Source organism: Acanthisitta chloris, unplaced genomic scaffold (genome assembly GCF_000695815.1).
Source record: "Acanthisitta chloris isolate BGI_N310 unplaced genomic scaffold, ASM69581v1 scaffold4396, whole genome shotgun sequence".
In the NCBI taxonomy this organism is placed as follows: Eukaryota; Metazoa; Chordata; class Aves; order Passeriformes; family Acanthisittidae; genus Acanthisitta; species Acanthisitta chloris.
The window spans coordinates 205,150-222,521 of record NW_008677525.1 but is presented as its reverse complement, the minus strand read 5'-3'; the positions used below and the strand labels follow the sequence as shown (position 1 = coordinate 222,521).

The 17,372-nt window shown below is 39.0% G+C and overlaps 1 protein-coding gene across 1 annotated transcript in view; it reads right to left on the bottom strand.

Annotated features, from left to right (window-relative positions):
* The window catches only part of LOC103803948 (ribosomal protein S6 kinase alpha-2), a gene marked incomplete at its 3' end in the record, with an annotated part of 129,498 nt that overhangs the window by 21,627 nt on the left and 90,499 nt on the right, over positions 1-17,372 (bottom strand). The window contains exons 4-8 of the mRNA XM_009076530.1: positions 16,033-16,113; positions 15,154-15,233; positions 12,049-12,155; positions 3,898-3,935; positions 3,020-3,162 (exon numbers count right to left, since the gene is read on the bottom strand). Of these exons, the coding sequence (XP_009074778.1) occupies positions 3,020-3,162; positions 3,898-3,935; positions 12,049-12,155; positions 15,154-15,233; positions 16,033-16,113 (449 nt within the window). The remainder of the gene's footprint in view (positions 1-3,019; positions 3,163-3,897; positions 3,936-12,048; positions 12,156-15,153; positions 15,234-16,032; positions 16,114-17,372) is intronic.

Sequence of the window (17,372 nt, the reverse complement as noted above, 5' to 3'; positions counted from 1 at the left end):
ATAACTATCTGCCTAATATGTTCCCTCATTTGATAAAAAATTTACATAAGAAAGTTACACTATCACATAAACTTCCTTTCAATGTATCCACACTCCACCAACTGGTATATTTTCTTTGCCTATTTTACATCATACTGCAAATTACTTAGATAGAAATGCTAATAAATCATTTGAATACTTTTTAATTCTCTTCAGTTTTTCACTGGTAGAAAACCAGCTTCCCTAAGAGATCATACAAGTGACAGACCAAGGAAAACAAGAAGAAAAGAGCAGAGACAAAGACAGGATCAGAAAATCCTCCCACACTTTCAGTGTATAGAAATACCCTTTTTCTGTCCCAACAAGCTAACTGTTGAAAAGGAATAAAGTTTCAACTACTTAGACATATTTTTCTCTAAGATGTCTGGCAACACTCAAAGGCTGAAAGCATTAGCTTACAGCTAAAATTTTTTACTTTCTTTAACTCATCTCTTTTTATACAGATTCTTACCTTTTCTAATTCTAACATGCTGAATCCCTAGGGGAGGGGTGAAAAGAGTAATGGAAGGAAAAAGAATAAAAGAAAGCCTAGCAAAAAATAGGGAGGAAGTAGCCCAGTTTATTAGCTAGAGAGAGAAAAACAATCTATACACCAAATGCATCATTGTTTAACTGGAGACAGATAGTGAGAAGACACAGCTATTCTCCAAAACTAAATATATAATTTAAAAAAATTAAAAGGGGGAGGAGGGATGTATTTATTCTATGAGGCATAACCTATTGATTTTCCTGAATAAACACATATGGTTCAGAAGTGCTGAGCAGCCACAAATGGATTTGTGGTCACAGGAGATAAGGATGTTCCACTCCTTTTATAATTCAGGCAATAAATTACAGTATTTACTTAGATTAACTGCTGTCAACCTGCTAGACCACTGATGTAGGCCTTCCCTGACCCAAATTTTCACTGGTTTTCACATACTTACTTCCTCTGGTGGCACCAGCTGTCTGCCTAGAGTAAACAAAATTTAAACATACTCTGGATTGTGGTATATACTATAATAGATAGCTACCTAAAATAGCTTCCATAGCACAGGAAATGGTGCTGTATTAGAAGAGCACATTGCTATGTTAATTTATGCTTCTGCCCTGGTTCTGCAAGGAAGCTGTGATAGCCACAGCGAGGTGCACTGTGAGGCACAGCTGCAGGGCTGTGCTGTGCTGTCTGGTGGTCATGCATTGAGCATCTGGGTAGGCCTGCAGCCTACACACTTCAGGGAAGAGCACCACCACCTTCGTTATCTGAGCATACCCCTGTGAGAGTAATAAATGCATGGTGTCTGGGCTAAAGGACAGCATCTTCCTTGCTAAATCAGTGCTGGGAACAACTGCTTCCTCCTTCTCAGCAACAATAGCACCGGGGACTGAGAGGCTGGATGGGTGCAGGAAGGGAGCAGGTTAGCACCTGAACACCTCATTTTAGAAGTCTTGCTTGAGAAGAATACAATACCTCTCTGACAGAGTTTCCTGACACTGCATCCCAGTGTCAAACACTGCAGCACACAGGAGGATGTTATCGGGTACTTCTCATAAATCAAGGAGCTCCACTGGAATCTATATATCTCACAGAGCTCTCTTTGGAAAGTGTTTTCTAGGGCCTCACTTCTTCAGCAGTTGATAGCTTTCTTCTACTTTCCAGGCTAATTACATTTCACGATGAGTTTATTCCAACCTGCTCTTGGGAAAACATTACTCTTTAGCTGAAATAGCTCCTTTCTTTCTGTGATGTTCTTCCCTGTGAGGTATTCATCGATGGTATAGATACTATACCAACTTTGAACCATTATTGGACTAAGAAGATCTTCAATTAATGGATTTTCCCTGCAACACTGTATCAAATACATTATAATGGAAAAGAGTGAAAGAAAAGATTGCTACCTCATCAAGTTAATATTAATCTATCATGACTGATTTTTGCTAAATTCATGTTGTATTCTAACTTTTCATTGATCTGCATGTATAAAAAATAAATTAGCACAGTTTCTGATATTGATTTAATTGAAACTACCCTCAGAATAGCTTGCAAGACTCTGAAAGGTTAAGCAACAAAGGGGGAAAACTGCAACTTCTGTATAGTTAATCTAATGCAAAGAGGTGTAAGAAAAAGGTGAATTCCTAGCTATTACTCTGTATCAATTGATACACCTGTGTCTGTTTCTGGTGAGCTTCCCTCTGTGAAGAGTAGTAATTTTAAAACTGGTTTGTATATATATGTTTTAAACCAGCTTCAGTATGTATTCAGAACAAAACATCCCAAACTAGTCAATCAAGACACTGCAAAATGGTACAGAAGAAGGGAGGATGACATGGCACCCCTGTGCATTTGTTTTCTTTTCCCACCAGGAGAAAAGAAGGGGTTTTGAGTGGCAGTCTCCCACCAGCTAATAAGACTGCAGGAGATCCACAGCCAGTCCAAAAACAATTAACAGAACAAGAGTCAGCCATGCTGATGTGAAGATGACAGATGAATGGCAAAAGAACCATTGAGGTCCTGTGAAACATTCAGAGAGCCCTCTAAAATATGCCCTTTTTAATCTATACTTTGCATGGTAAAAAAAAGTAGTAAATTTCTGAGTGTCTCTAGGAGGATGTCCCTAACATCTAAAAACTGCTGCTTGGGGAACTTTTTCCTAACATGAACCATGTTAGTAACTAGGCAGATGTTTCTTCTGAAATGATCCCACTTCTCTGAGTTTGCCCTGCCCCGTTTCTGTGCCGGAGAAATATTCATGACTCATGGTAACCAACTGAGACAGCAGAGGACTGTAAGAAAAAAGTGAGGGAATCTAGGGGCCAAATGCTACCTTATATACTGCCAGGAGCAGCTGCTTTGCTATAGCTGATACAATAAAAATGATAAAGCAATCATTATGTATCTACTTTTCTATCAGCCCTTAACTGCTGAAAGCAGTACTTTTTATCTGAGGGTCTGATCTCTCCTACAGCCACCCCTTCAACAAACACACACAACTTCCATTACCATGAGGACGCCGAAAGACCACCAGTCGGCACTCTGCGTGTGTCCTCGTCGGTTGACCACCTCAGGGGCCATATACTCTATTGTCCCACAGAATGAATATGCTCTCTTATCATGGTCCACAGCTTCTTTACTCAGACCAAAATCTAAAGAAATTGAAACAAAAAAAGACTCGTCAAGTCTATAAAACTGATTATTTACACTTTTGCTCACTTAATCTATTTGAACAAAACATGACAACCAGGTGATGAAGAAACCTTCTGTCTGCTGCAGAAAGGCCAGAGGCACATGCATGCTGATGTTCTGCCTACACAGAGTGCCTGCTTGGCAGTTGTTAATAGGCTCTCAAAGTAGGTGTATCACTTTCTCTGTTCAGAATAAGGTTCTGGCCCAAAGCAGAAGAGAGAGTCTAAATAAGCAGAAATACACAGTTCAGGTTTGGTGAAGGCAATGCTGGTAAGGATTCTTGTTCACATAACCAAAGCATTAGGAACAATAATCCCGATGACACCAGTGAAAAGGATGGCTAGTCAGCAGAGTGGCAGAGGCAGGTCTTTCCAGGTGTCCTCTGCACAGCTATACTTCAATTTAATCTGGAGTAAGCAGTCATATTGGAAGCATCCTTCCATCCACAGAGGTAAGCAACCAAGCCTGCATGCTTTGTAACAGTCAAGAGTACAATTTAGCATGAAAACAATATGCTCTCCATGTGCTGTGCAGCATAGGGGTTTGACAAATGTCAGAGAAACTCAACACTTAAACTCTTCTGGCTTCTAGTTTTTGCAAGCAAACTTTTTCCAACTGAAGACCACGAGGCATGGAACATGTTACAGGAAAAAATAATCAGATTGTAGACATTAAGTTTGCAGTTCCATACATACCTGTTATCTTAATGTGTCCCTCTTCATCAAGAAGAATGCTGTAAAGCAAAAATAGGAACATTCATCCATTAGGCAGGCACAGACTGCAGTTAACAAGCATGAATAAAACATGTTTAAGACAGGTAAGGAGATATGCAACACTCAAAGACTCAAATACATATATAAACAAACCCTTAGTGGATTCTATGGCTCCAAAAAAAAAATGAGCCTCAGAGATCTGCTTAATCTCATGTCTGAAGCACACACAGCCTGGGGCAGTTGCATGAAGAGCCTCTTCCTTACTCCAAAGGATGCTGAAGGTGGGCATGCAAACAGAGCTCAAAAAGAACAGGGTGTTCAAAGACAGCAATTGCAGACTATATGCTTCCAGCAGGAGAAGGAGCTACAGGTTTTCCACTCTTGTCACGATAAAAGGCAATCAGACAAATAATGAGGGCTTGGACTCACTGGTACTAAAATTAACTCCAGAAGTTCATGCTGAAGTAATGAGAGCGATTGTAGAGCACAATGACTCGTCACAGCCTAACTGCATGGATTTCAGCCTCTGCTAATTTATTCTGGCTAGAAACACAAATGAAAATTCAGCCTGGAAGCCAAGTTCAAGTGTTCTTATGTTTGCCACCTGCCAACATATTTTATACTCACAAAGGCACTCCAACATTTCTGTGAGAAAAAAATGACTGTAGTTCACCAAAAGCAGTGCTAGCTTTTGTGGAAACAAGAAGGAACACTGAATCTGAAAAATAATGATTTTTGGTAAATAAATACTGACAGTAATGAGGGTGGTGTTTCTTCAGTTCTAGTTAGACTTAAAATAATTCTCTTTTCAAAATGGTCTAGCAAGTTGTCAGCTATTTTTATATTCCTCTTCTCTTAGAGAATCACTTTAATCCAATTATTCAGCAAGAAAACAAGACAGAAGTGAACCAAATATAATGGCCTATTATTTTGTGAAAGGTTGTGTCTGTACTGAAGCATAATTGAAAAAAGATGATCTTCTGTCATTCATTTATTTGTTCAGAACAAACTGTTGCTGTGTCATTCAACAAACAAAGGCCAGCAGCTGAATCACTACATGTTCAATAATTAAAGCTTTTTCTTCTTGATATAACCTTCTCTACCTTTCTCCCCAGTTTTCTTGAAGAGGCATAATGTGTAAGTCCTAGCCTGTAACAGGCATGTTTAAATGTATTTTTGTGACTGCAACCTCTAAACTTGTGCTTCAGAAGAGAACAAAATAAAAAACCTGCCTGTGTAGAAGTGAGTGTGATTGTATGAACTCTTCAGACCTGGATCTGGAAATACAGCAAGGGCAAGTACAGCTCTCAGAAATCACCCAAAATTTTGCCCCACGCTCAAAAAGCCCCTGTGAATAGCAATGCAATTCCAAGGTTGTGGGAATTTCCCCAGAAACATCAATTTTATATTTCACAGATTTCATAATTCCCTATTGAAAATCCATGCTGCTTTGTTATGTATACAATATATTTTTCCTATACCTATATGTGATTAGAGGGTTCATACCTTACCCTCATTAAAGGGATGGAGGCGACACCAACAGAGCTATCAGAGTGATAATACTGTCTGAAGTGAACCAGAAGTATACAGCAACAGATTTCTCACACTGAACCTTCACATGAGCAGCAAAATGAACGGATCCTGGTCTTCTATGGCTGTAAATCCTATATCCCCTAAAACTTGATTACAGTTCCTTCCTCTGTCTCAAGTTCCCTAACCATCTTTACACTGTGCCCTCAGCTGGCAGCAGCTGCCTCTGTGCCCCTGGCAGCCCCATTTGGACATCTGGGTGCTTCCACATTTGCCATCTGCCTGTGCTAATGATGTTACAGTTACTAACTGAAGATTGTATTTGACGTAAAAAGAAAATAATATACTAACAGTGAGGAAAAAAAAAGAAAACTCTTGCACTCAATTACGTTAGAGTAACATTAGTTGCTTCTAAGCGTCCAAATTACAACAAATAGCTTTCCTTTGACTGTAGAAGCAAATTTATTATCTGATCACACTCTGTTGTCTGTTTTTATCTTTAGTGTTTACAGTTCCTTTTTATCCTGAAAAATCCAGAGTAGAAATTCCACTATGATAAACACAATTATTTCACCTATGGTTTGCAGGATAAATTAATCTGCAATTAGCTAGGGTTATTCTGTGGAAGAGAAAAAGGAACCAGCAGTTGTTAGTGACTCAGGCTTCAGAAGAATCTTTCCTCTAAACCAATGTTTTGAAATTATAAAAAATATAAAAAGTAGACTACTTTTAAATGTCAAACTAGGCTATAATCCCATGTGATCATCTTTCACTACAAGATTCTTCCATATTATTTGTTCGGTTTGAGTGCTTTTATAGGATACTATCATTGTCAACATGCTCTTTATTTCAAAACAATAACAACAGTTATTAGATGAAAAAGGACCAGCACCAGAGGCTCAGAACACAAAATGCCGCAAGATTTAAAAGATGATTTAAAAACTAGTTTAATACATATTATGGATTTAATTCTTAAAAACCTGGACTGACAATACATGCACATGAACGACAGGAATGCAAGCTGTGCCATGAGGGCTGCCAGAGCACCACAACACAGCCTTCTCTGCAATAACAGAACTAAATAAATTATCAGGCATTAAAATTAAGGCTGAGCCTCCAACCAGGCCCAACACCATCACTATTTATGTCATCAAGCTGAACCTAGTTAATGCAATGTTTGAAATCCTGAAACTGATAATGCATTTTCTTAATCCCTGATACCTAAGGGTGTCCCTTAGAGAAGAGGAGACTGAGGGGAGACATCATCACAGTCTACAGCTTCCTCACGAGGGGAAGTGGAGGGGCAGGCACTGATCTTGTCTGGTGACCACTGACAAGACCTGAGGGAACAGCATGAAGCTGTGTTAGGAGAGGTTTAGGCCAGATATTAGGAAAAGGTTCTTCAACCAGAGGGTGGTTGGGCATTGGAACAGGCTCCCCAGGGAAGTGGTCATGGCACCAAGCCTGACAGATTTAAAGAAGTGTTTCAACAATGCTCTCAGACACATGGTGTGATTTTTGGGGTTGTCTTGGGGATATTCTATTATTCTATGATTTTAGCATCAGGATCGTCCCACAAACATTCAAACTGCTTTCACTGACCTCAGTTTAAAAGTATGCCTTGAGAAAATAAAGGCTGAAAATATCCATGCTGGAGGCTGAGCAACTAAGCTAGTAGCAAGAGAATGACATACTCCAAGTTACAGGAGAAGCTTATAGTAGAGCTAGGACTGCAGACTCTGTAGTAGTTTTCTGCTGTAGCTATATCACAGGGAGAGAAACATTTTATTATGAGTTGTTGGCATTGTTTTATATCATGTCTTAAATCAAGGACTGAAAAATTCTCTCTCATTTCTCTCTCTCTCTCTTTGTTTTTAGTCTTGAGTCATGTCTTTTGGGCTTCACCTTGAACTCCAACATACCCAAATCAATGTGAAATTCTGCCAAATCTATTAAAGCTAGAATTCTGGGATTGGATTTTGTGGTTCTTTCATTGTGCTTTTTTCTTTTGTTGCCTTTTTTCTTTTTTTTTTTTTTTTTGGCATTGGTTTTTTTTTGTGGCTTTTTTGAGAGTTTTTTGCTGTTGTTTGGGGCTTTTTGGATTTTTTTTATGATACAAGTTTCTTTCTAAGTCAGCACAGTTTTGCAGAAGATTCAGCCCACATTTCTGTGTTTTTCAGAGACTGCAGCCAAATTTTCAGGTTGCAAGAAAACCCTAAAACTTCACACAGAATGTTTAATTTGATTGCAGGTTTTGTTATGAAAGTACCAGATGGAGTGAAGTAGTCAAATATCTCCCCAAAACATTAAGATCCTCATAAATTGTGCACGTTTTGTGACATTTCAGTGTTTGCATGACCCCATACTATTTCACATGACCCCATGCTGAACACAAACTCTTCTCTGCTGTAGTTTCATTGACACCATGAAGTCCCAAAAAGGGACTGCTTACTTTGATGGAAGATGATATTTACTTTCTACCATAAGCCTTTGCCCTTTACTGATTCTCAGATCTTCCCTCTCTACACAGAGCAGCTACATTCATAAAAGAATTGCCATGGTTTACAACATGCTGCATTAAACAGTAGTGTAACAGTAGTGTTTGGGTATTTTAGAATATAGTTCAATATAGTAGAAGCTGCTATATGAGCAGCTATATGAGCTGTCCCTTGTACAGACAATTGAGTGCCTCACAACGTACAGCACTCCTTGTTAACCAGAGCTCCTGTGACAGAACTGTATCAAGGAGCATCTAGGTTCCTGGAGAGAGAAAAGACAAATGTAAGTAATAAAAATCTGTGCATTTCGAGATGGTAGAGTTACTTCTGAGGCATTCATACCCTTAAACCACAGTATAAAAAAATAACATATGCATCACATAGTACTTTATAATATGTTTCCATTTTTCTATTGAGGTATATTTACCATATTTGATAGCTTGATGCTGCAGTTCTTAAACAAAAACATGCCTCACCATGTAAGTAACTCAATGGCTTTCAGTGTGACTGAACAGTACCATGTTCCACAAGGGATGTCACTGAAACCACCAAGACAACTCAAGGAGAAGAATTTGGCTGTAACCATTCAAGGGAAGTATCTGCTTGTTCTAAACAAGACTTTAACCAGAAAGCTCAATTGCTTGCCCTTTTGAAGTAAGTACAGCTGACTTTCAAACAACTCCCAGTCGCACTTAAAATTAATTCATAGCTTTGAATTGTTATCATGGACTTTTGCTCAAGGCATCTTAAAAAACATGCTGAAATGTAAATTTTAATGTACTGAGGGTTGTTTCAAGTGGTCTGAACAGTGATATTTTCTAGCTATTTTTTTGACATAAACAATTCTGATGAACTTCATTTTAGGATGCTTACAGAACTGACTGAAGCAATCTCAAACCTAATAGCAGCTACTTTTGAGAGCTTCTGAGGAACAGCAAAAGCACTGAACAATGAAAGGTCAAATGCAGTGCCTATCTTTAACAAAGAGAAGGATACAGAGAATTGATAAATTACAAACTAATTAATTTATCTCCAGTTCTACAAATCTAATAAAACAAACCTTGTGCTCTAATCAGACTGGTAATGTCTCTCCTGAAGATGTGTGTGTGATTCTGCACGTTGCACTTCAAAGGAGATAGGGATCAAGGGAAACCAAAGGCAAGGAATGAGAATGATTGAACACCTATAAAGGCTGACTAGTGAGGAAGAGTTCAGTAGCTGGATTGTTCAGAGTATAGAGTCCAAGGACAAGGATGTGCTCACAGTCCCTTGGGGCTGCTGCTGAGAGTAGAATGAGCAGGCTGAGGAATCTAGGAAGACAGGCCAATGGGCAGTGGCATGCAATGGCAGCAAAGAAATTTCAAACTAGCTATTAGAAGCAACTTTCTAGATGTACAACTGGTGGAGCACTGCCATGAGGCCTCCTATGGCGACCAGTGAGGCTCCATCAGCTATTTTAAAACAGGGTTAGGGACACACCTGTAATGGCCTTGATATATTTGGCCCAGAGCAGAGGCAAGGGGAGGATAAGAACATTCAGGGGTGCTCCTAGTTTTCTTTTATTGTCTTATTTAGAAAGCTATTCTTTCCCAGATGTAACTTATAAATCTAGCAACTTTTTTCCCTTGAGAATAAATATTTTTTGTCTGCTGTATGTTTTTTTAAATGTAAACCTTAAGTTCCAGTGAAATCACAGGCTGTCATGCCCTGCTGTCCTAGCTATGACTACACATAGGCTTTGCACTTACAGAGCTATTTTTAAAGTATATGGTTTTCAATCAGATGCCTTGTTTTATTTTCAGGTGTGAACTCCTGTGTCATTCACCGTCTTATACAACAGTTATATTCATGTAAACTAATTTTTTTAATACGGCAATTGTATCCAGATGAAACTGTATCACTGGTGGCTATTTAACTGTACATCAAAGACCATAAACCATATATACAAAAGTTAGGAAGCACTAGAGTGAGGGCTGTCACCTTAACTTTACACCGTGATCTCACTGCATAGAGATCTTCAGTTACATGATGATGCTTCTTCTTTTATACCAGAGAAATCTTGTCTCAGTTGGCAGAACTGGTAACACTCAGAGATTTTAGCAGAGCAGTACAGTGAAGGGGATGGCTGGCTGGTCTCAGCTCAGACAAAAATACACTGAGAACTGGATTCCATCTGAACCTTTCTGACATGCTTCTCTGTAACAATGGCAAATCAGTGACACCTTCCTTTCTTAGGTGAGCTCTAATTTCTCGATTCACTGATCACTGATTTGAAGCACTGCAGCTTAGTCTGCAGAAATTTAAAGTGCTCTCACTTGCAACTGGAATCAGTGAGAGATGTGCTTTGAAATGCAAAGTGACACTTCATGCTGAAAAATCCAGTTCTCAGTATTTCAAATACAGTAAATAGCTTTGACATGCACCTAATTTTCTCCTTGGTTTCTAACCTCTCCTAAAGCAAAAAATTACAGCATGTCCCTATAAATGCAACAGCATTGTAACTTATATTTGAATATACAGGGTCATGTTTGGATATCTTCTAACAGCAGATTCATATATCATGTGTGAGCTTGAAAATCAGCTTAATCTAATTTCAGAAAGAAAAGCAGTGCATGATTCATATTAATGCTCATTAGAATCAAAGTTTAAAACCGAAAACCTGTAATTGGAGTTATTCTATTAGGTACATGTTTGTTGATGCTGAATGGATAAAACAGCAATTCAGAATGCTATTGAAACCAAAGAGCTGCTGGCAGACGATGTAGCATGTGGCTGTGGCAGCTGCAGTGTGACTGCTGCCTACCTGCATTTCATATTAGTAACAAACCGGTACTTTTCTCCCTCCAGTTATTTAATTTGGAGGATTTGTCAAACACTCTGGTTTTCAGGTCTGGTTCAATTAATGGGTAAGACTAGAAAATTCGGTCACCTGTAAACAGGTCTCTAGCCCAAAAGACTAAGAGCTCTTGTTATGTACATCTGTTGAAATTGTCTAGTACTACTACTACTATTATTTTTCTAACCAAAACATAGAATTGAATTCAAAATTTGAATCACATAGAACTGTATCGTAGATAAACAGTCTCCTCCCCTTCAGCTTCTCACCTTACAAAGTCCACCTTCCTTCACTTTCGGTCTCTTTGTTTTGTCCATGCACGTGAAAGCAATAACACTCCATTTTAAAGAAAGAGCTGCATCTTTTTGAATTTGATGTCACAGAAGAAAAAGGTCACTCTGTTGTTAGTCTTAGAAAGTATAAGCAACTGCCAAACAGACTGCCCTCAGTGGTCATCTTTTATAAATGATGGTGAATATTACATTAGAAAAGTTGGTAACTTTGAAATCTTGCAGGCTGTTTTATTTGAGCCCACACAGAAGACGCAGGAAAAGCACCAGAGCTGTGATGCACCACCACAACCAGGCAAAGGGCATGGAATAAAAACAGCACCATACCACTACCAGTGATAGCACTGAGGGTGTTATTTGCTTTACTGATGTACTTCAAATAAAAAGAGAAAGGAAAATCTCCATAGCATCACATTAGGAATACAAAATAGCTGCAAATATAAGTGACACTTAATCTTGGGGAAATATTTTGGATAGTTAATAAAAAATCCTGATTATCATATCTCTCGTGAGCTAATAGGCACACTTGTTTTCAGACATGCTCATTTGCTGTAAGTAATGGCTACAATAAAACTGAACTGTGCCATGAAATATTCTGTATGAGCTGAAAGTGGAGCTGCTTTGAGCAGTTCACACTGCATCAAGGGGAAGGCCAAATTAAATGCTGCAAATAGAGAACAGTGCTACTGAAGTTAAAGGCACAGGGATCAGCATCCTGTGCTGAGATCATTCACTAAATTGAAGGCCAGGCACACAGGTGTCCCATCATACTGGAGCACAGTCAAAATAGTTGGCCTCATGCTAAAATGATACGATAGGAAGACTCTACTGCTGACAGTGAGGGTATTGTATTGAGCCTCACATACAAGAAGGAAGGCAGAGCCTCTGGCACCTTCTGATTTAGTAGTGTGAAAAGGAGTAGGTACAACCTAAAAGTTCCCATATTTATGTTTCTGTTAGCTTTTTCTTGTTAACTTACTTTTCTGGTTTTAGATCCCTGTAAATAATTCCAAGACCATGGAGATGGTCTAGTGCCAAGGCCAGCTCAGCTAAGTAGAACTTGACATCCTCTTCTGTAAACATCACCTAGAGAGAAGGAAGAGAAGAACACATCTATTTATTGGACAGCAGTGTGCTGGCTTGTGTTAAACCGACGTGGGGGAGGAATTGTCTAACTTGGGAATGCTGGAAGGACCATCATATCAGGTTCAATTTTCCATAATTTGTCTGAGCTCACATTAACAATTCTTACTAGACTGTCCTTATAAAACAAAACTTTATCTGTGGAGTACTTCTGTTGCTTAAAATATGCTGCTCTCAATTTGTCTGTTTGAGCTGTTTAGATGACATCATATTGCAATAATATGAATGAAGTTCTACGTCCTTAGCCTTTGGCAATGAATGGCAAAATTAAACACATCCAGTGCAGCCTTTATTGCTTTCATATCCCTTAATTTGCTAAATTCTTGGCATTTGGTTACCAAATTACCACAAAATAGCATGGGAAAACCTTTTGGGGAAAGGAAATTCTTCCAAATCTGAGCAGAATACACAGCATGAAGAGACTCGGAGATGGATTTAAAACCTCATGCACTGATGGTTCAAGTGCATTGTGTAACATCCAGGGCCATATCAGGTGCAAACTGAGGGCATATATATCACATGTAGCTGATAGGACACTGCTAACACTGAAAGCTCTGGTTTAGATGAGAAGATGAGAAAAACCACCAAGCTCAGAAAAACTCAGATGGCAAGAAAACCCTTTGGTTCAACTACCATTGTATCTCAGATGTTCTCTTTTTATTAAACTTCAATATGCACCGAGATAATAAGCAGAAAGGGAGGCTGATATATTGGATACACAAGTGTGAATACTATGTATGACAGAAGTAAAATGAGTCAGTTCAATACAAATTTACTTGTCATATATAAATGTAAATATCTACAGTAGAAGTTGCATAGCTTAATTTTAAAATTAAGTCTCTGCTCTCAGGAGGGGGCAGCCAAAATACTTGAGTGCTCTGAGAAACTCCAGAGGGCTGGAGAGAGAGAAAAGAGATGATTCAGAGAACAGATGTCACATAATTTAATTAAGACTATCACTGCAAGACTAAAAATAAAAACATAATAAAATAATAAATAAATACACAAGCAAAAAGTCTGACTAAAAATGTAATTGTACTGAACGTTAAAAATGCATGAATTTTCAAAATAAATTTAAACTATTTATAAGATTTAAAATAAATAATGTAGACAAGAAATTAAATCAACGGAATCAGGGAAAATCTAATCTACACAGATACACCTAGTTAAATCAGATGTTTCAGAAAGAGCAAGAAATAAGCAAGCTTTGCATGCACCCATGCAAGATACGTATATGGGGATCTGACTGAAAGACCACTGAAATCAATACCATTCAACCAAGTCCCAAATAACAAACTGCAAACACTACAAGTTTTCCCATAACTTCTTCCCTTGTGATACCTTGCGACTAATAAGCTGTAAACTATAGACAGACAAGGTGAGCTGCAAACACTGAAAAAACAGAAGTATGTTTTTACTGTCAAGTTAAGAGGACTTGTTCTTGATGGTAAAAAGCAGAGAAGTCAGTGAATTGCACTGGAAAAGCTTTGGGGAAAATGTGAAACTTTAAAGGAGTACAAAGACTGAGCTGTTATCTTCCACTTTTGAGTTCCCTGGTTGTGCAGAACAAGGACCTGCCCTCTATACGCGAGTCACGTTTTCTCTCTCCTTCCATGAAACCAGAGTCCCTTGCTGAGACGGCAGCGCTGCCTTGCTAATAAAGCCTACTCTCATGACAAACAGCAGAAGGATATTTTCATTTTTTAAAATCTTTTTCCTCATATTAAAAATAACTGCTACCATGTACTGAGTGTACAAGTATCATTACTCAGCAGTGTAATTAACCTGTTACCAGTGCCTTCTTGCATTAGCAAACAAGCCTTGAAAGCAAACACTTGGGGTCGCAAGCTGTGGTACGCACAGCAGCCCATGGCATGTCACCAAACTAGGAACTGAATGGGGAAAAAAAAAAGCTAGGAAACTTTTGACTAAAATTAATGTTTTCACAGCTTTTTTAGTCCATTGGTACTCCCCAAACCCAAGAAGAGCTTTACCTCAAGATGGCATTTTGAAGGTCCTTATCTTTAAAGACTGTGTGATAAGTGGTTGCCTGCACTGCTGTCTCCACAACCTAGAAAGTGACCAGGGGCTGGGGACATCATGTTGGTGACAGAGAACTCTAGGGAGTGGACAACTGCAGGGCTGCCAGCCTGTCTCTCTGGAGCCTCCTGCACTGCCTGCAGGGACCTCTCTGAGGCTGTTGGCTCACAGAGGTGTTTGGAGGTGCAGGAACGCATTCATTTAGCCAACAAACCCAGAAAACCTTGTGCTGCTGCTCTGTATGGGCATTAGTGAGAGTTCAGTTTGGGCCATTCCCTGGCTGCCTTTTCTGCCTGCAGCAGCTCCTTTCCAGGGGCAGAGCATGCAGAGGACAGGGGAGGGATGAGAGCTTAGGGAGGTGATGGAAGCAGCAGCTGCTCCTGGCAGGCAGGAGGAGAGCAGGTGAGGGCCCCAGGGTGGTGTGTGGCCTCTGACCTGCTCCCAGCAGCTGCAGCAGGACACGTCTCTCTCCCCACTTGCTGCAGAGGCCAACCCTGACCCATGGCCATCTCTTCTCCCTGCTGGCAGTGTGTGTGTTTTTCCAGTGATTCTGTGCTCAGCTCCAGGGCAATATGTATTGAGGATTGATTTCTCAGACTGTTTCTCATCACATCCAAGATTTGTTTTGAAAGCAATGAGTCTGGGGCTATTTTGCTATGGGAATGGCTTAGCAGTGGTGCAGTTTTCTCTGTCAGTGATGCCTACATGCTAGCTGCTGCATCACCTATGGCGCAATTCAAATACAATTATTAAGAACCCACTTAAAGAAGCAAGATGAGACAGCTCTATTACAAATATATAGGACTATTCCCAAGGCCATTTTCCATTCCCATCAACTTCATCTGAGTTCTGAAAATCTGAGACAGTCTTTAATTTTTATATTGAAGATCTATCAGCTTACCTCTTTGGAGAGTCTGGTGAAAAGGTCCCCTCCCCGCAGGAAATCTAGTATTAGATACAATTTTCCCTCTGTTTGAAATGCTGCATTAGAAAAGGATGGAGATGTTGGAAGTTTGAATCAAGATAAAATCTCCAAATATAATCTTGTTGACTAGCAGTTTGTCATTCATGCCATTGCTTCACTGCCACTTCAGAACTTTGAGAACTGAAAAAATTAATTTCTGTATAGAACTAAGCAATCAAGCTTAGACCATGGGAAAAATGGCATCAGTTCAGAGACAACAATGTATTACTAGCATATTCATTTTCACACTAAGCACCTATGAATGATGTGCTTCCCACTGCACAAGGTACCAGGAGTCACTGAAGGAGGAGTGTCACAGGGAGGAGTTCCCAGGCTTGTGTGAGAGAACCCATACTATCCAAATGTCCTCAGAATACCCATTATAGTAATGGTGGGGTTCCTCAGGGAGCTGAGGATGCAACTCCAGCAAGATACCACGTTCATATACACATATATACAAATCTGGACTGGTACTAATTTTTAAAACCTGTTTTTATTTAGATTCTCTGTCTTTCTAAATGATACCTGACAGCAGGTAAGGGGGTTGGAAGATACATACTCATCAGATACCCCACCAGCACTACCTATAATGTCAGACTATGACAAATCTATTTTGATGGAGGAATGGCTAAAACTTACTTATACTCCAATTCTCCTTTAGCATAAATGAAGAATTTCACACAGACAACCTCTATGACTTTGTTAGAAACAGAGTCATAAGTAGGCTGGGGAGGTCTGTATGAAATTATAACACATCTAGTTACAATTCCCCAACCAATTTAAGAACAAACATGAATTATATTTTATTATAGTTACCATAATGAAGCTTGACTATGAAAGGATGGTTCACTTCTGCCAAAATATCTCTTTCCATTTTTGATCGTACCCGATCCCGAACTATAAAGAAAGAACAATAAGAACAGGGACATATTACAAGGCAGCATGGGCACTGGTTCACAGCACTGGAATGAGGTTCAGGCAATCTGAATTCTGCTTCTCACTCTGTTGATGGCTTGAGTGTTCTCTTTTTCTGCCTGTATTGTCTGTGTAGTAAGAATAAGTTCTTCAGGAAGGCACCATGTCCTCCTCTGTGGAGAACTGCCCCAACTAAAAGGACTACAGTATTACAAACAACAGGAAGGCAATTACACTTCACAGAAGAGAATGTGAAAATGAAAACTACAGAAGGTTAATAATTTTATTTCATTTAAGATTAAACAGAATGTATCACTCCTAGAGCAAGTTGGGTTAATCTCGTGCAAATTAACTTACTGTATTTTGCTGATGCTAGCACTGTTTGTGATATATCACTGAATAGCAATCTCTGGAAGTGATATATAAAATATTTAAAGCTTCCAATAAACTACCCAAGCAATAAGGAATAAAGAAAAAATGCTGAATAAAAATAGCAACTAACTATTTTTATGTGTAGAGATAAATTATTGTGCGATAGCAGTGAGAAAGACTTTTTGTGGTTGAGAAGAATAGAGAGTAAGGGAAATCATAGTTACAGAGGTGAGCTCAGTTCAAGCAAATCAAAACTGATGCTGAAGATTTCACAGCAAAAACATAACAAAACATTCACACACTGAGAAGGGTTCAAGTCCCCATATTATCAAATCTTGATCTTAAAGGTGTATTTTTCAGTCAATCACTATTTTATTGAAAGTACTGACATTTTCTTCTTCCTCAATCCTTACACAATGCCATTATGTTTTTCATGTGACGACAAGAGGTGTTATGAAACTGTTTTAGGTTGCAAAGCCTGAGATCTCAGTGAGATTCTGTCACTGCCTGCATGTGTTTTGGAACTGCTGGGAAGCTGAGTACTCTCAGCACCCAAGTAATGAACATATCATAATAAAACCACACAGTCTGTTGCTGCACTTCAAAAATTGATGCACAGAAACAGATCCAAACCAGCTGATCTGAAAACCTTAAATAGGACTGGAGAGATACTTGGATTTCTTGCTATTTTGATGCTTTACTTAGGTCAGTAGTGATGTAAGCTTTACTAGCTCATTCAACCTAAACTACCTTGTAGATAAAATTCAAAACAAAGAGAATCTTATTCTTACGTCACGAGTGAAATCACACGTCATACACTCACAAAATGCTTAATCTATGTGAAAGCAGAGCATTTCTTATGCTGGAGA